This window comes from Gastrolobium bilobum, unplaced genomic scaffold, assembly GCF_033153095.1.
Source record: "Gastrolobium bilobum isolate Gb01-03AN ecotype WA unplaced genomic scaffold, APGP_CSIRO_Gbil_v1 utg4400, whole genome shotgun sequence".
NCBI lineage: Eukaryota > Viridiplantae > Streptophyta > Magnoliopsida > Fabales > Fabaceae > Gastrolobium > Gastrolobium bilobum.
The window spans coordinates 111,026-129,933 of NW_026896001.1; the positions used below are offsets into that span (position 1 = coordinate 111,026).

The 18,908-nt window shown below is 34.7% G+C and overlaps 2 protein-coding genes and 1 pseudogene across 2 annotated transcripts; 1 reads left to right on the forward strand and 2 right to left on the reverse strand.

The window, feature by feature from the left end:
- Positions 1-3,768: 3,768 nt before the first annotated feature.
- Positions 3,769-4,748, reverse strand: LOC133297187 (phosphoserine aminotransferase 2, chloroplastic-like; annotated as a pseudogene).
- Positions 4,749-7,728: 2,980 nt separating this feature from the next.
- Positions 7,729-10,827, forward strand: LOC133297199 (uncharacterized). The gene is made up of 8 exons (XM_061496295.1): positions 7,729-8,046; positions 8,171-8,314; positions 8,674-8,741; positions 8,837-8,887; positions 8,986-9,045; positions 9,123-9,596; positions 9,730-9,870; positions 10,537-10,827. The coding sequence occupies exons 1-8, from the start codon at positions 7,899-7,901 to the stop codon at positions 10,570-10,572; spliced, it is 1,122 nt and encodes a 373-aa protein (XP_061352279.1). The 5' UTR covers positions 7,729-7,898; the 3' UTR covers positions 10,573-10,827.
- A 1,168-nt stretch (positions 10,828-11,995) lies between these two features.
- Positions 11,996-17,495, reverse strand: LOC133297195 (1-aminocyclopropane-1-carboxylate oxidase homolog 1-like). The gene is made up of 3 exons (XM_061496290.1): positions 16,855-17,495; positions 13,169-13,490; positions 11,996-12,420 (listed from the first exon to the last, which is right to left on the reverse strand). Exons 1-3 carry the CDS (start codon positions 17,484-17,486, stop codon positions 12,172-12,174), a joined length of 1,203 nt encoding a protein of 400 aa, XP_061352274.1. The 5' UTR covers positions 17,487-17,495; the 3' UTR covers positions 11,996-12,171.
- Between the last annotated feature and the right edge of the window lie 1,413 nt (positions 17,496-18,908).

Here is an 18,908-nt window from a genome sequence, read left to right on the forward strand (position 1 = left end):
CAAACACTTCACTTTTCCATATTTTTACTTCTTTCCCTTTTTTTCTTTATTCATTTTTCTTGCTCACCAAACACACTCTCTCACTCTACAAAGAAAGCTGAGCTGGTTGCGATTGTTGTGGTCGCCTCACACTCTCATTTTCGAGTCTCACTCATTTTCCTGCTTGGGTGAGAGATCAAACATCATATGCATTTTCATGTTAACTATTGATGTCTTAACCTTTAACCTTCCCTTCACTTCACTTCTCAACTGATTCTTATTGCTACGCTTCTTCATTCACCCTTCTATGTTCTAACCATTTCGTTTCTCCTATATTCAATTTTGCAGGACAACATTGCAGCTCAGTTATCCTCCTTTTGACTTTTTGGATAATCCATGCACAACCACAACCTCAAACTTCATTCATAGAGGTGAGAAACCGCATACACACCCTTTTTAGCTATAACAATATATAGCAACCCCCCTTTTTTTATTTTATTTTTCCCACAAAAAGACTTTGCATAACTTTTATTATTATTCTTTTAATGGAAAAGAAGGGAAATAAAACATTTTCCTCATGATTCTAGTTGCATGTGAATTATTTGTCGGCTGAGATGCAGGTTTGTATTTTGTCATGTTGTGTTGGATTTTATGAGATGTGAGGTGCCATCTAATTAGATTTTTTTTGTAAATAGATAATTGCAATTTTTTTTTCTTCTGGAATGTAAGAACTTGTATTTTGTGATAGCAAGTTTTTGGTTGAACACCTTGTGAGTATGTAAAAAGGTTGGTAATTTATATTTCCGAGGCTAATATTTTCCTTATGATTATAATTTATAGTTATATCCTCTGCAACCATGATATGACAATACAGTTAATTTTTCGTTTATTTTCTTGAGGGATGATTACTGATATTGTGTTTCTCAATGAAGATCTTAATGCTATTTACAATAACAGTGAAGTAAAGAATTCCAGATGATTAGAGTAGAAAAGTTATCATTATTGTTATGTTGGTTCAGTTCTATGATGAACTTGTCCTTCCAGTTAGACTTATAGTGGTACACTCCCCATCCACTTGCCTTGACTCTATGCAGGCTCCACCCAATTGAAGCCTTAGCATTATGGATCAGAAAACGTGGCTTTGGAGGAAAAAAAATCCTCAGAAAAGACAATTATAGCAACTGACAACACCAATCTCACTTCAAAAGAAAATGAAGAGGTAATTTAATTATTTTTAACGTCAATTATATTATTTTGATCACTTTATATAAATTTCTCATTTTGCAGTTTTCTATCATAATTAAGTTGGCTGGTTGTAACCTTTTTCCTTCTTCAGTTGTCTTACCTATTTTAGAGTACTAATTTAGTACTTCACCAGTTAACAATATCTCATTCCTTATTGGTGGGGGTGCCAATTTAAATTTTTTTTTTTACTCCTTTGTGCTGAATTGCTATGATTATAAAATGGACAAAATAATTCTGGTTGTACCTATTCACCAGACATCCAGAGCTATTTGGAATTTAGTTTTTGACTTCTTACTTGATGAAAATAACTGGTATTTTGTCTTGGTTTAACTTCTCTGATTTAGGTACTGGCGCTTCTAGCTGATAAAGAAGAATTGGAGAAAGACTTGAAAATAATTAATAATAAGCTTTGCTTCAGCACTTTCTGACTGTAATGCTAAAGACGAGCTGGTGAAGAAACAAACAAAAATTGCGCAAGAAGCAGTGGCAGGTAACATTCATGCATGTCTGTGTGTGTTAATATATCCTTCCCCCTCTCCTTGTCTGTTAAAAAAATTGCCAAGTTAGAATCAGAATGTCAGAGGTTACGCGTTCTAGTTCGAAAACGGTTACCAGGTCCTGCTGCCATGGTAAAAATGAAAAATGAAGTTGAAATGTTGGGACGAGACTCGCTTGAAATGAGGAGGAACAAGTTGAACTCAACCAGTTTAATGGTTGAATCTTCCGCTGACAGTTCTCCTGAGACTACCATTAGAAGAATCAACGTGGATGTAATTCTCAAAACGACGTCGTCCTTCGTACTTACGTGGCCTTCAGTATGTCACTTAACGTGACACGTTATCACCGTCATTCACATCGTTATTTTTGGATTGATAGAAGGACTAACGTGCTTCCTGTTTCACATTGTTGGGGACTATCCAACGAATTTATTTTTGTAAGGGACTAATTTGGCTACCGCATTTTTTGTTAGGGACCAATTTGGGTCTTTACTCTTTATTTTTTAAAGTATTTTTTTTAAAAAAATTATTTGGATATCTGTTTTAAAAAAAGCTCAAGTCGTAAAAAAGTTAAAAACCTACTTTCTTTTTAAAACTAAAAATTTTAGCTTATCAAAAAGAATAAGTCAAGAAAAAATATTTTTTTTAAAAAATCGAATACTTTTTTTAAAAGTTCTATAAAAATCAATCTTATAAAATTTTAATTGTAAAAAATATTTTAGAAAAATCTTTAAAATCATACAATTTTATATAACTTTTTAAAATCTAGAGTAAATACTATTTTTGATCCCTGGCAATATCCACGAACCCCTTATTGGTCTCTAGCAATAAAAAAGGGACATAATGGTTAGGGTGTAAATGGGCTAGGCCGGCCTACAGGGGCCTACGATCTAGCCTATATTAGGTCAGACTTGACCTATTATAAGTAGTAAAATAGAATAGGCCAAGGCTTTTAAAAAAACCTATGTAGAAAACAGGCCACAAGCTTTTTTTTATATATGTTGGGCCTATAAGCCTACAGGCCGGCCTATATCATATTATTTATTTAAAATATAATCAATAAAACTATTATTTAATAATTTTGAATAATAGAATTATATTATTTTAGTTATTCTTTTAATTGTTGAATGTTTAATAAGCTTAAACAGGGTAACAGGCCTAGGCCAACGGTTTTTTTTTTAAATATAGGTCAGGTCAGACTTGTAATGTGGAGCCTACACAGGCTAATAGGCCAGGCCATATCCAATGGTTTTTACACAGGCTTAGCCTATTTAAGCCAAAGCCTAGCCTAGCCTAGCCCATTTACACCCTTAATAGTGGTCCCTTAAATTACAAAAAACAGGCCACGTTAGTCCTTATGTTAAATCTCATCTAACGGCCCAACTGACGGTGCACACTTGGCACGTTAGTTTGCTGACGCGGATTTGAGTGGTCCACTGTGGATTTCCAACGCTCGTATTGGTCCCTGAAAAAAACCACGGGGCCTTTTTTGGTCCATAACTAAAGAAAAACAGGGACATGAAATCAAAGGATTTAGAATACATGTAAACCAAAGCAAGGTATTTGTAGTTCCATAATAAATCAAGGTATTTGTAGTTCCACAGTAACTCAATATGTCTCGTCCTCATTTTATTATTGCAAATATACCATGTTACATCCAGTAAAATATCACATGGGACTCAAACCTTACAAACTTGTAATTGAGGACATACCAATAAATCGAACCTAAACTAGTTCACTTCCAGTCGACAATGGTAAGTGCAATGAAAACACAACCTGTCGACCCAAATTTGAATATCAAACAGGGCGCTAAAAAAGTGAAAAGGATACAGCCTCAGCCTAAATAACTAAAGAAAGCAAAAACTACCAGAGATTCTTTGGAATTATAGTGACACTTTCTGCATAATAGATAAATGTTTGCACAAAAGTAATGTACCTAACTATCATGCACTAATGATGAGATTAAATTAGTACACCCAAGTTGAAACCACTACGATTATCCAAGTATTTCTAGCAGGCATAAGATCCTCCTTTAAGCATGATTGGCCTAGAAATCCTTCATGAAAGTCACAAACTTCTCAACCCCACCCAAAGGCATAGTATTATAAATGGAAGCTCTCATACCTCCCACCGACCTATGTCCCTTAAGCTGAACCATCTTTTCCTTAGCAGCCTCCTTAATGAACTCAGCCTCCAACTCTGGTTTCACCAAAGTAAATGGCACATTCATCAAAGACCTCACTGACTTCTCAACCGGGCATCCAAAAAAGCCATTGCTTTCATCAATGGCATTGTAGAGAATCTCAGCTTTCTTCATGTTCTTCTTCTCAACCTCCTTCAAACCACATTGTTCCAAAAGGTCCTCAAACACCAAACCACACATGTAAATACAATAACAAGGATGGGTATTGTAAAGTGAATTGTTCTCATCATGTATCTTGAAATCAAGCATCACAGGAGTAACTGGCTGAGCATTCCCAATCAGATCCTTTCTGATTATCACAATGGTTACACCAGAGGGCCTCACATTCTTCTGGGTCCCAACATAGATCACCCCAAATTTGGACACATCAACAGGCTTGGAACAAAAATTTGAAGACATATCAGCAACCAAAATGCCACTTGCATTTTTGGGTGTTGGGTAATCCTTAAACTCAACACCATGAATAGTCTCATTTGCACATATATCAAATACCTAGCATCAGGGTTCTGCTCCAATGAATCAAAAGATGGAATCTTTGTGTACTTTTCAAATTTACCAGACCATCACCTTTGGTTTACAGTATTTCTGTACCTCCTTGGTTTACATATATGCAAATACCTAGCATCTGGGTCTCATTGCTCGTTGTCACCCTCTTCTTCTGACCGTCGCCACTGCAAAAGCAGAGAGTGGGAGCAGCACAATACAACGCTAAGCTTCTCCATTTCTGTGAAAAAATTCACTTTCTGTTCAAATCCAAACCCTAACCTGGCCAATTTCGTGACCCACAGTTCAATTTTCCTCCGAAGCACCATCTTCATCGTCATTGACCACACATTCTGTGAAATGGACGCTAGTGCTAGGGCTTCTGATTTGTCCAATGGAGACTATGGTATAGAGACTTCGTCAAAAGCTTTGGTCATTGACAACAGGGTACCTCAACGACGTGGGAGAGAAGAAGCAAATTGTGAAAGTGAGGGAAAGTCTTAGCGTTGTAATCTCCAGATAAACTTAGAGTGGGAGAGAAGAAAAAAAAAACTGAAGGTACCTCAATGACGTCGTTTTTGGTCCTACGTGGAATGTGAGTCAGCCACTTAACGGTACACGTCAGACACGTTAGTGACGCCGTCATAGCTCAACTAACAGAAGGACTAATGTTGCACTATTTTTCTAAAATTAAGGACCAAAATGAGCCTTTTTTATTGTTGGAGACTAAATGAGGTTTCGTGAATATTGTCAAGGACTAAAAGAGGTTTCGTGAATATTGTCAGGGACGAAAAAGGTATTTACTTTAAGGTAGTGTTTGGTTGGGGAGAAATTTTTTTAAAGTGGGAAAATGTAATTACAAGGAAAGACATTGAAAGTTAGTTTGGTAGAAAAGTTTAAAAAAAGTTGTTTGGTACCGCAAAATATTACTGGGGAAATTGGGTTAATTAAACTGATGTATGTTTGGTTGAAAATAAGTTTTTGATGGGAAAAAGAATTAAAATTACGAAATTAACCTTCTTATAAAATAATGATTTTCCAACATGTATTGTCGAGTGTTTTTTTTGGACATTGAGGTCTCCATTCAGTTGTCATCTTCGTACATGATACCGTTGATACTGTGCCATTTTTGGACATTGAGGTCTCCATTTTGTTGCGATTTTTCATGATACTGTGCCATTTTTCAGTAGTCATCTTCAGTGGCGTAGCCACTCCTATGCCAGCAGGTGCCTTAGCACCTGCTTGGTTTTAAAAAAATTTACTTGTTATATATAAATATATAATTAATTATAATTAACTAAGATTAAGTTTGTAATTTGGTACCACCTAAATAAATATAATTATATTTATGTTTTCAATCAGAAAAATAAAACCCAATACCCAAACCCTTTTACCTAACCCATCAATTAAAATTATTTTTAAAGCCTTAATTTGTGACTTACAATTGCAATCATAATAAAGGCTCAAACTATTCTCAAAGAGGAGATCTACTTATTAAAATAATTCGTAGTGAAGGTTCAAATTACTCTCAAAGAGGAGATGCTACTGCAGCTTATAAGATGATCACTTCCTTTACATTTATCTTTAATTTATTTTTGATGAAAGAGATAATGAGCATCACTGAAATTCTTTTTCAAGCATTACAACAAAAATCTCAAGATATTTTGAATGATATACAATTAGTTTCAAGTACAAAGTAACTTATTCAAGAATTACGAGATTCTATCCTTGAAGATTTTGTCAGTTTAAAAGAGCGTCGTTTACAATTTTAGGTATGCATTTTTCTATTATATTTTAAATTATTTATTAAATGTTATTAAGCATATATTTATTATATTTGTGTGTTTTCATAGCCTTAGGACAATGCTTGGTCCATTACTTATTGGGATAGGTTATTCTACCTACCATTTTTTCTGCTTACCTTTGCTTACCACTCTTCAATACCATTGGATCAGAATCTCAATTACATTTATTATTTCTTTCTCTTATTAAGATTCTGATCAAACGATGTTGGAGAGTGATAGACAAAGGTAGACGAAAAAAATGGTAGATAAAATAACTTATCACTTGCTTATTATGCTGTGAGAGGAAAGTGAAATTCTTATGTTTGAAATGCTTATTGAAAATGTTAGTGCCTTTTTATATGTTTACTTTGATATATAATCATTAATAATTGTTCATTTGAATTTTCAATGTTACGAGATATTATTTAATATATAATTTAGATAACTATGTTAGAATTTATAGTAAATTTTTTTCCTTATTAGTTTGTGTAATTATAATAAATATTTTAATAATTTAATATGTCAAAAAAAATTATTTATCTGCTTTCTATCGGCAATACCACTAGGGGTGTAAATGGGCCAGGCTGGCCCAGCCCAGCCTACAGCTCGACCTACATTGAGCCTGGCCTAGTCCGGCCTTTCAGAGAAAGTAGAGTAGGCTTAGGCTTATAAGAAAATCTTTTTAACAAAATAGGCCATAGGCCAATTTTGTCAAGCTTGACCTAAAGCCTTGTAGGCTGGTCTATTTATTTATTAAAATAAAATAATGTTTATTTTATGTGGCAAAGTACCAATACCTACCCTAATTTTTATGTGCACCGGCGCTTCTCACTCTCGGCTTCGTCTTTTCTTTCCCTTGTCTTGAAGGTGGTTTAAAGATTTTTAGATGAATGACATTCTCTTGTAGACTTTATTTCAGCACTCAATAATTGTAGTTTTCTTATTTTCCCCTTTTATTTGACTTTATTCCTCTATGATATACATTCTAGAGCTGGGATATTATGTTGACTCTTTCTTGTTTGTCATTTTTTTCTTATGAGAAGTACTAGTGCATGCATGAATGAAACTTTCTTTGCTCTATATAATTATTTTCTTTGCTTAGTATCTATAGTGGGAGGCCTACAAGGCCTGTAGGCCATGTCATGCTTTCTTATTTTTAAAAATAGGCCGGACTTGACCTACAAATAAAGCCTTTAATAGACCAGTAAGCCAGATAGACTGAATTTTATTTTACGTAGGCTTGGGCCAGGAAGGCCAAAGCCCGGCCTAGCCCAGCCCATTTACACCCCTAAATACCACCTTTACAAGAGGCTTCTTAAACACTGTTGAAATCCTACTTTTACTTGTTATCATTGATTGCTAGGCAAACTTCATTGATAGAGAATAGAGACCAAATCCTTCTACCAAACGTAGAAAAGAAATAATCCCAACTTCACTTTGCCATAAAAATATTCAGTTATCCTCAAAGAAACACTACCTAAAATCTAATGTTTTTAACCTTAAAATATCTTTTAAAATCTTAATCCAATGTATATCGACTTTCTTTTGTAAGAAGCACTTGTAAAATAAACTATTTTCTTGGAATCCCACGCAGGGGCCTTGAATCCTAAGGCGAGAACTGAGAACCAAACCCCACAGCATACGCAGAAGGGTTTGTTGTTGGCGTGGGAGGACGAAGGGATTGAAAATTGAAGAATTAGAATAGCGATGAGAGGAAACAATTACAATCACAATCAGAATTCTAGGTCTGGGAATTATCGGAATCCATGTTTAACTATGCACCAGCCATGGGCTTCTCTCCTCGTTTACGGGATCAAGCGTATTGAGGGCAGGTCATGGCCTTCTCCAATCACAGGTTCCCCTCCTTCTCTCTCTCTCTCTCTCTTTGTTAAGATGTTTATGTATGGAACATACACATTGACCCACGTGTTCCCTATTCATGGTTTTGAAGTTGTTTGTTTATTTCTTGTTTGTTTAAGGTCGTCTTTGGATTCATGCTGCCAGTAAAGTTCCAGATGAGTCCACTATCAAAGCAATGGAATACTTCTATAAGGAGATACATGCACTCAATGGCATCACTGATATCGAGTTTCCTCAACACTACCCCGTTTCTAGACTTCTGGGTATACTACAACCTCATTTTTTATTTCACTTCAATTCATCATATTGTTCTTTCCCCCACCATGTTGGAATTTTTTTTTTTAATAGTCTTGTAGTATCCATTTAAATCATAACACATGGATTACTTTTTTTATGTGAGATACAAAACCAATAAATGGGGTTAACTGAGTATGTGTTATAATTCAATGAGTATGTAGTGAATGTAGCACCTAATACTCAATAAAAAAAAAAAAAAAAAACACTTTCAGTTAAACCCGACTAGCGAGTGTGAAGCGAAGACAATCCTTATACGCAGCCTTACCCATGCATAATTCTCAATATTACTAAAAAAATTTCTCACCATCTTGAATGCTTGATACAGGCTGTGTTGAAGTGGTTGGCTGCTTAAGACGTGATGAGCTAGCAAGCTGGGAGATGGTTCCTGAAGGGGTACCATTACCATACCAAGTTTTTCTTTTAAAGTATTGGTTCATAATTATCCTCTCTTTTTCCCCCCCACTAAATTAAGTCCATTTCTTCCTCAGGTGAGGCTGGAAGCACAAACTGATTATTGTTGGCTATGTGAACGGCCACAGGTTTGTGTCTTCCTACTTCTATGCCATTCCTATAATTGCAAGACTAAGAACTGTATGTTTGTATGTATGCTGAACGAGGGCCTTTTCCACCCTTTCAGAAATTGTTGATTCCATTTGAGATGCGAGGATACCAAGGTGTTTATAACTTGGAAAGGAAGGTAATATTGTTATAAATCTCCATGTTCCTTTCTGTTTTTTCTTTGAATGAAGGCTGATTTTTCTATTTATTCTTAAGATCTATGAAGCTGCAGTTAGAGGTCTGTCTCCAGTTAATAGTCCGTTGCCGGTGAAATTTCCACTTCCAGATCCACGAGACCCATTTTCCCTGAAGCCTGGTTGTATCTCTGCGCTTACTCCTAATTTGAAAGCAACTGAAGTGGACAGATCATCCAGTATAAGTTTGGCCATAGCTGGTGCACGAGCAGCAGCTACTCAGTTCTCAAAGAAGGATCAGAATTCCCAAAGCACTGAGAAAATGAATGCTAATCATGAGGAGACAGAAATTGCAAGATCTTATAATTTAAGATCGATAAGAAGATGTACGGAAAAGGATAATATATTATCCACCAAGTTAAATAAGAAAGTTGATAATGGGGCCTTGCCATCACATCACGAAGAGAAAAGCAGTTATAACAAGAGTGAGGGAAGTAGTTCGCATAATCAATCACCCGGGGCTGATTGGAGACAACATCTTCAGCCACCTACTAAGGTCTGTAGTCTCTGAACCTATGACCTCTTGCAAACTATCGAAACCCACTACTACTAGTCTACTCCTAGTTATGTAATTGCTGTTGTTGTACAATATAATTTTTATTTTTTATCCTTTTTTGTCTAAATTTCAGCCGCCGAACGAGCAACTTGATCAGGGGGCTCTGCAATATAAAGAGGAAAGCAGTTGTGACAAGTATGTGGGAAGCAGTCAGCACAATCGATCTCCTGGTGTAGAAGCAGATTTTAGACAGTATCCTCAGCCACCATCTAAGGTATCTGTTTCTGTGAATGGTGTCATTATATATCTTTTGTCAGTCTCTAGTAGAAATTTCAGCCTCATTTTGTGATATATGACTAAAGCAAACACAGCGGAAATAAAGGAAAAAGAAGAGAAAAGAAAGAATCTTTCATTTGGTGTAAAACTTACATAGTTGAGTCTCTATCTCGTCAAAGCCTTCTAAGTTGAGTCTCTGCCTTTACTATGTCAACATACACAAATGATGTTAATTTTTTAGCACCTTCCATCTGTTTCTTGCATCGCTGTGTTTCTTATTTTGATTCATGGAATGGTAGCGGTCAAATGAAGCTGCTCTTTTGTGCATCCATCCATTACATTCTTCTGTGTCTGAATGTAAAGTTGCTCTAGCGACTCAAGGATTATGCCACATTCTCAAATGATGTCTGATTGATAGCTTGTAGGACATACTTTTCATGAGTGAGGCGTTCTTTATTTGCATAATTGCACATCATATCTGTCATGTAATTTGCTTAAGTTCCATATTGGCAATGAATAGAATGCATTAGAATATCATAAAACTATTCTGAATATTAGTCGCTTTGTCTGCTAACTGTTGAAATAAGACACCGATTTTGATAATATACTGCTAGAATGTAACAATAACTGATAATTAAATTATGCTTGTTTTCTTCATTATTAGATTTTTGCTGCGGCTTTGAAAAGTCTGAAGGAATGATCGTGGAAGGAGTCTGGCTGTGAATTTGTAACATGGATTTGTAACGTAATGATGAAATGTAACTTTGGGACTGAAATAAAGCTAGGATGTGGATGTTTTCATGAATTTATTTTGATGCTGGAGTCTGTAAATTATAATAATTTCATGTGATTTCTGGATGTCTGAGTGAGAGCTCAGGTTCTTGGATAGAATAAATAATAGGAGATTGTAGTCGTCTTGTCGTGGGCATTGCCTTTTTTTGTTGTTGTTGTTGTTGACAGGAAATCGTAATTCAGTTTGCTTGAATAAACCAAATTAGTACAAGTTTTGGTAGAGTATTAAGAACATGTATGCGAACCACCTCAAACGTAATTAAGGTCAGAAATTTTGGTGGCTCCAACGTTCAGTTTGTTACTTATACTCTGTTATTCCGAGCCTCACTCCATTTGATGGCTGGTTACTGAATTAGCATGTATTTGTTTTTTGTATCTCCATTGGATGATTTCTCGAGTGCTGACCTCTCTGTCAATGTCACCACCTCCTTCAGATGAAAATTTAACTGATATTTTTCGTTCCCTTTATTTCTGCGCTGCGAGTCCTTTGTGATATAGTTACCTACAAATTGAGGATTGGAGTGGTCTATTCTCCGGAGCTAATTACGCACCAAAATAGTTTAATTGGAATGGCCTTAATTATTGTTTTTCCCCAAAGTTAATGGTAATTGAATGAAATTAAATTCGCACAAAGCGTTTTGACATGGTTATCATGTAGCAAACATAATCTGTGATCAAGCAAAAGCTTGGTACCCGCGAGTTGGAAAATCACGTATTTTTTTCTGCTGTGGTCATCGTGTTGATCAATTTTTTTTATTGAAGTCACTTTTGCTAAGCAAATTTAGTAATTCTTGTTATTGCTTAGCAAATATCGTTGCTAAACGACCGGTTACATTTTGGAACTTTACTTTTTTAACTGTTGGGGAATGCCTTAGTTTAGCAACAATATTTTCCACAGAAAAGTTGGCAATTAGTTAAAATGTATGAAGAGGGCACAGATAGGATACATAGGTCTTCAAACATAGCACACGATTCAACATTTCATGCGACATTTTCATGCTCCTTGAGTATGTTTAGACAGGAGGACAAAGAAAATAAAATAGAAATGAATATACCAAATTTGATTTATCTCTTTTTAACTAATACTTGTAATTTTATTCATTCCATTTAAGGATATGAAATGGAGACCACTTATTGTTTATATTATTAATTTACCATAAAAAAATGTGTACTAATCATTATATTCAATTCTCGAATAATGAAAACTTTTTATTTTATCTTATCATAAGATATATAAATAATAGTATGATAATTTGTATTCCATTCAATTTCTTAAATAAACTTTTTGAAAATCACGAAAACTTGAAATTTTATTATTTCTATTTTGACGTTGAATGTAGGAAATATAGCTGCTGGATAATAGTCATTAACGAAAGTATGACATCAAAGGATTTCGAAAACTTGTACAAGAATTGTGCTTATTAAATACAGAGTAGAGATTCTTCAACGGTAGTTATGAATATAGTAGTGCCATTGGAGAAACCACAAAACACCTCACACAAATGCTTCAACGCCTGAAATCCTCAAGAGCAGGGGTGCCAAGCCCTTTCGAATTGTAATAGACAATATAATCCCTCACCGTTGTTTCCTTGTAAAGAGGAAGATTCTCTTCTGATAACAATTCTTTTATGGGACCATAAACCCGATTAAATGGTTGATAATGAGTGCTGAAGAAGCAGGCCACTGATATCCTTGGTCCTATTGTGTTTGCTAAAACTCTGTGCTTTGCACTCTTGAATTTGTCATTAGAGATAAGCTGCAGTACCAAAACATAAATAAACATTTTTATCACATATTCATACTTGAACAAGCATTGAGAAAGATATCAGTATTGCACTAGAGTCTACATTAAACTTGCGTATTTTCATCATTTGTCAATAAGTATCAATGATTGAACAATATTTTTTTTTTCAGGGGTGTCTCCACCCATTTGGATGACACTAATCCCCTTCGCGGGGACAGAGAATGAAGATTTTTGCCATTGACCCCAAGTTGCTTTACTTAAGAATCGAATCAGAGACTTTTCAGTCCCAATGATTCACTAGGTTCACTCCTTGAGCAAAACTTGCTTACCAGCTATGACATCCCTTGGTGTTAAATCCTTGTTTATATTATATAAGTGAGAAATGTTATATTTACAAATTTTTTGTTTATAAACTACATTATATGTTATGAGTAGTACATACTACTTGAGCATGTATTACCTATAGTATATAGTGTAGTTTGTAAATATAACTTACCCCTATATAAGTACGGGTTTAATGTTTCTCATATTATAAGATATAAAATTTTATCTACTAAACACACATAAAAGTGTGTGGGGCTCATATGGACCCAAGAGAAGAGAGTGAAAAAAAAAATTATGAGTACCACATATTTTTATGTGTATGTAGGATGTGAGAAACAATAATGAAAATTGTTTATATATTAGATGTATATGATGCGTGCTCTATATAAATGATTATTATTTTGTAGTTCAGTGCATGATACAAAATAGTACTTGCCTGGATTAGGTCTCCGAGATTAATAACTAAAGCTCCCTCCACTGGCTTGACATCAACCCAGTGATCTTGGTAAAGTACTTGGAGGCCACCTATGTGGTCTTGAAGAAGGACAGTGAAGAAATCAGGGTCAGAGTGTTCTGTGGTTCCCATAGTTTTGTGGGGCTCAGGGCATGCTGGGTAGTAATGTGAGACCAGCATATGCCCTTCCCCACATTCCATCTCTTCCAAGTGTTTGGGTTTTAACCCCAAAGCCTCTGATAGTAACTCCAGTAGGGTAACTCCGACCCTCTTAACATGCTCTGAGTAATGAATGATTATATCCCTGTGAGTGTCAAGAAAAACGCATGTTTCTTATTTAATTTCCTGATAGATCAAGTTTAATGTTTCAAATGACCATACTCTTTTGTAATCTGTGTCTGTTTGCTACTGACACACTCAATATTTGTGTTCCATTAGTTTAATATTATGATCTATAGAAACAGATTTGCAAATCCAAATTCAATTGTTTTAATGAATTCTCAAGAGTTAAAAATGAACCAAATTCTTACTAAATTTAGTATTGTATTAAGAGTACCTTTGCAAAGAACCCAAACATAAGTAAGGGAAAAATGCACACAGCCTGCTCAACCTTTTGCCAAAATAGAAACAGGAATAGGATGGCAAAGATAAAACTTTTGACCTCTTGATAATACCATGGTAAGAACTAATTTGAAAAGCTAAAGGGGTTAGATGAACGTTTGCAAATAAGTTCATGGAAAAAAGGTGTGTCATTTTTATTGAAGATAAGAATTAATTTGAAATGTAGTTATTATTAGATAAGAGTAACTTGTTTATTTGTTCAGATTTGTGAATATTGTTAGCTATTATTTGGTAGAAGTTGTTAAGAATACTTGTATAAATATATCTCAATTAGAGATGAGAAATACGAATGAATGAGAAACAGTTCCAGGATTATTTTTTCCATTCCTCATGTTCATATCCCCAAACCTCTACGCACCAAACTTGATCCTTGTGCTAAGAGGTGTATATTTGTAGGCTACTCTGACCTCCAAAAGGGCTACAGGTGTTTTGATCCTATCACTCATAAGATGTATGTCACCCTTGAAGTCTCTTTCCATGAATCTGAAGCATATTATTCAGGGGGAGTTTCCTCTTCTTCTTCTCCGGGGGAGAAACATATTACTAGAGAAGAAAAATTCTGGTCCTCTACTTCTATCCATCTTCCTCCTAATCCTCCGTCACACACTTTTTTAAATGAAACACCAAACCTATCTCAAATACCTGAAACTCCATCCTTGGATACATCTGAAACACACTCTGAACTTGCTGCACATGAGTCCACCTCCACCCAAAATTCTGATCAACCGATCCCACCAACAAGTGAAACACATTCTGATCAGGTTCCCGAAACCCAAAATCCTAACAGCACTTATGCTAGAAGATCAGAACGAGCAAACAAAGGCATACCAAAATCTACCTATGAACCAGATCCAAGAGTAAGAGGAAAATATCCAATCAGTAATTATGTGTCATATCATAGGTTGTCTGAATCATATGCTTTAACAATAAATCAATTATCTACTGTGCAAATTCCTAATAGTGTGCAGGAAGCATTGGAGGATCCAAAATGGAAACAGGCTATGAACACTGAAATGGAGGCACTTCAGAAAAATAAAACTTGGAGTCTGACATCTCTACCAGAAGGAAAAAAACCAGTTGGTTGTAAATGGGTCTATACTGTGAAGCTAAAGGCAGACGGAAGCATTGACAGATACAAAGCAAGACTTGTAGCAAAGGGGTTTACACAAAGGTATGGGGTAGACTATCAGGAAACTTTTGCACTTGTGGCTAAACTTAATACAATCAGAATTCTAATATCTATTGCAGCAAATAGAAACTGGCCCTTGAAACAATTTGATGTAAAGAACGCTTTTTTGAATGGTGAATTAGAGGAGGAGGTCTACATGGAGGTACCACCTGGAGTAAGGAAAACATCTTCAAACCAGAATATTGTTTGTAAATTGGAAAAAGGCACTCTATGGTCTTAAACAATCACCTAGAGCATGGTTTGGTAGGTTGTCACTTGCAATGAAGAAGTTTGGGTATCAACAAAGCAACTCAGATCACACACTCTTTATAAAGCACAACAAACAAAAGGTAACCATACTTATTGTCTACGTAGATGATATGGTGTTAACTGGTGATGATTTGGAAGAAATGAAGTCTCTTGAGAAGAAATTGGCTGCTGAATTTGAGATGAAAGATCTCGTTCCTCTGAGATACTTCCTTGTAATAGAAATCTCCAGATCTGAACAAGGAATTTTTTTGTCTCAAAGAAAATACATTTTAGACCTTCTCTCAGAAACCGGGTTGTTAGGTAGCAAGCCAGCAGATACTCCAATGGAGATGAATCACTCACTTGGTGTATATCCAGATCAGATTGAGACAGATAAGGGCAGATATCAAAGGTTGGTAGGTAAGCTAATCTATTTATCACATACTAGACCTGATATTGCATATTCTGTTAGCATTGTAAGCAGATTTATGCACTCTCCTAGTGAAGAACATATGAAAGCTGTGTATCGAATTCTAAGGTATCTAAAAGGGTCTCCAGGAAAAGGATTGTTTTTTTCAAAAAATAATAGACCATGTATTGAAGGATATACAGACTCAGATTGGGCTGGTGATAAGACTACAAGGCAATCAACGTCCGGGTACTTTACCTTTGTAGAGGGAAATTTAGTCACATGGAGAAGCAAGAAACAAAAGGTGGTAGCTAGATCAAGCGCTGAAGCCGAATTCAGAGGTATTGCCTACGGTGTGTGCGAGCTGTTATGGATTAGGAACATTCTAACTGAATTGGGGATTATTTATAGTCAGCCAATGAATCTTTTTTGTGACAACAAAGCAGCTATTGAAATAGCACACAATCCAGTTCAACATGACAGAACCAAGCATGTGGAAGTGGACAGACATTTTATAAAGGAAAAGCTGGACAATCATATAATTAAGATCCCTCACATACGATCACAGGAACAACTTGCTGATGTGTTGACAAAAGCTGTTTCTAGAAAAGTCTTTGAAGAAGCTACTAACAAGTTGGGCATGATAGATATTCATGAACCAACTTGAGGGGGAGTGTTGAAGATAAGAATTAATTTGAAATGTAGTTATTATTAGATAAGAGTAACTTGTTTATTTGTTCAGATTTGTGAATATTGTTAGCTATTATTTGGTAGAAGTTGTTAAGAATACTTGTATAAATATATCTCAATTAGAGATGAGAAATACGAATGAATGAGAAACAGTTCCAGGATTATTTTTTTAACAATTTTAAATGACACACCTTATATCTTTTTACTCTCACAAAGAAGTGAGACCCACGTATTTAAAACTTTTCTCACCCATTCTCTCTCCTATAATTTATCTTTTTTTCTCACTTAAAATAACATAACTTTGTGTCCTTCAAAATTATAGATACTTTCCCTTAAGTTTATACACTTAATATGTTCAACTTGCAGTGTGTTACTTCTACTAATAGTGTTTAAGTTTGACTCCATTTTAAAATTTTCCCCAACTTAAGCATTTGTTATTTGGAGAAAATAAGTTTTCTCTCTTCAATTTTAGGCAATGAATTATCAAATAACACCCTTCTAGAAATCTATTATGGATGTGATTGAGCATACCTGCAAGCTGTAGGCAACTCTTCAGGGTATGGAGAATCTGGAGCCATGGCACAAATCAAAGTATCTCTCCAATTTGCTGCTTTTGACTGATACAGGTCAAAGTTACTGATGAATCTCACTTTCCTTGAACCATCACGGGTGCCATCACGGCTATAATATTCCTCTTTCAATTCATGTGGCTGTTCATGAAATCTACGAACTCCTTTAATCATCTCATCAAGGATTTCCTTGGAGATCCCATGGTTTACAACTTGAAAAAATCCACATGTTTCAGAGGCTACTCTAACCTTGTCAATGATATCTTTCCGTCCAACACCATCTTCATGCAAGTTTTCAACTTTAAGGTCTATCACTGGAATCTGGAACTGAGTAGAAGTGGGTGATGATGATGATGTTTTGTATGGGATCCCATTAGTGGATGCAATGAAAATCTGAGGAACTTTAGATATGCCAGAATCAACCAGTCCTTTGACACCAGCTTTGGTCTCATCAAAAGCCTTTAGCTCTCTTTGCCTTTCACTTTCCAACTCATCCTGAGCTGAATTATGTTGCATATTTTCATCCACCATTTTGTATTTGTGTAAGCCTTTCTGTTTTAGAATCTTTTTAAGAGAACGTATGTCGTAGGGCATGGCACCCTATGTACCAAACCATAATAAATGTAAGAGGATAGACTTGAAACTACAGATATTTATAAAATATTAAGGATTGGTGTGCATCAGTGCATGTGCCACGAAGAGAGGAGAGAAATGGGAAAGAAATATTATATTTTATTGAAGTCACACTTGCTTAATTTTAGGCTTAAAAATATTCAGTTTTTATAAATATATTAAATTTAATTTTTAGTCTCTTATTTTTAAAATTGAACACTTTTAGTATTTGCCATTAACATAAATCAATTAAATGCCGATTGTATCCTTAAACGTGAGTTAGGAATCATGGGATCGGCACTCGATAAATCTATGATAATAGTAAAGATCACAAGTGCTCTGTTTTAAAAAAACAGTGGACTAAAAAAAAAACCCCCTCAAATTTTAGCTCTTATTTTTATTATTCTATCTTATGTTACATTTTATGTTAAAATTAACACAAAAAACACCTTGTGAAAATTTGTATGATTAAAAAAATGTAATTATTGAACATAGGTGGTCTATAAATTGGTAGAAATTTTTAATTGAATAACCGATTACCGTAATTTAGTCTAGAGGCAGGGTCTATTGTGTAGGAGTTTAATCTTTCCACCTTTATTATTATTTTTGTACCGTTAGATAATATTTAAATCAATGACTTTTTAGCGTATTAGATCTCACTACTCGAAGAGAGAGAAGAAATAAAGAGAAACTTGGAACCATTAATTTAGATATTATCCAATATGCAATAATAATAATAATAAATTAAATTGATAGACAATATAATTAAAAAATTTATATTTTTATGAATATGTAATTTGTATAAGTTTTAACTTTTATAACTTTTAGTCTGTAACATTTAACATAAATTTTTTGGAGGAAGTACTAAAGTGAACCCATATTTTTATTTTTATTTTACTAATGTTTAATAATCATATCTGACTGTCTAGTTAAACCAATCGAAATTTAAACTATTATGTTTCTAGTTCAAATATTATCCATTTTAATCATAGTTTAATTTCAATTCAATTCTAAATTTAACCGGTTAAAATTAAACCAATAAATCATAACTAAAGTGTCTTGCTAATTCAAATTTTAATATTGTTTTTAAGTTTTGAAAGACATGTTTTTTCCCCATGCGTATTTTGGAACTTTCCCTCTATAATTGGGGGAATGCCAACCTTTATGTTTGTGTCAAAATTAGTCAAAAAAATTACCTCTGAAAAGTTACACTTTATAATAACTATACAATATAGGTACATCACCTTACCTAGTTACCTACACGGATTTGGTGTGTTCTATACTTTTATGTGGGAGAATTAAACAATGCTAAACAAGCACATTACATATTACACCATATCTATACAATTTTCACAATTTGATTATAGTTGAATATATATTATTTCATACACGCCTACGTTCTAA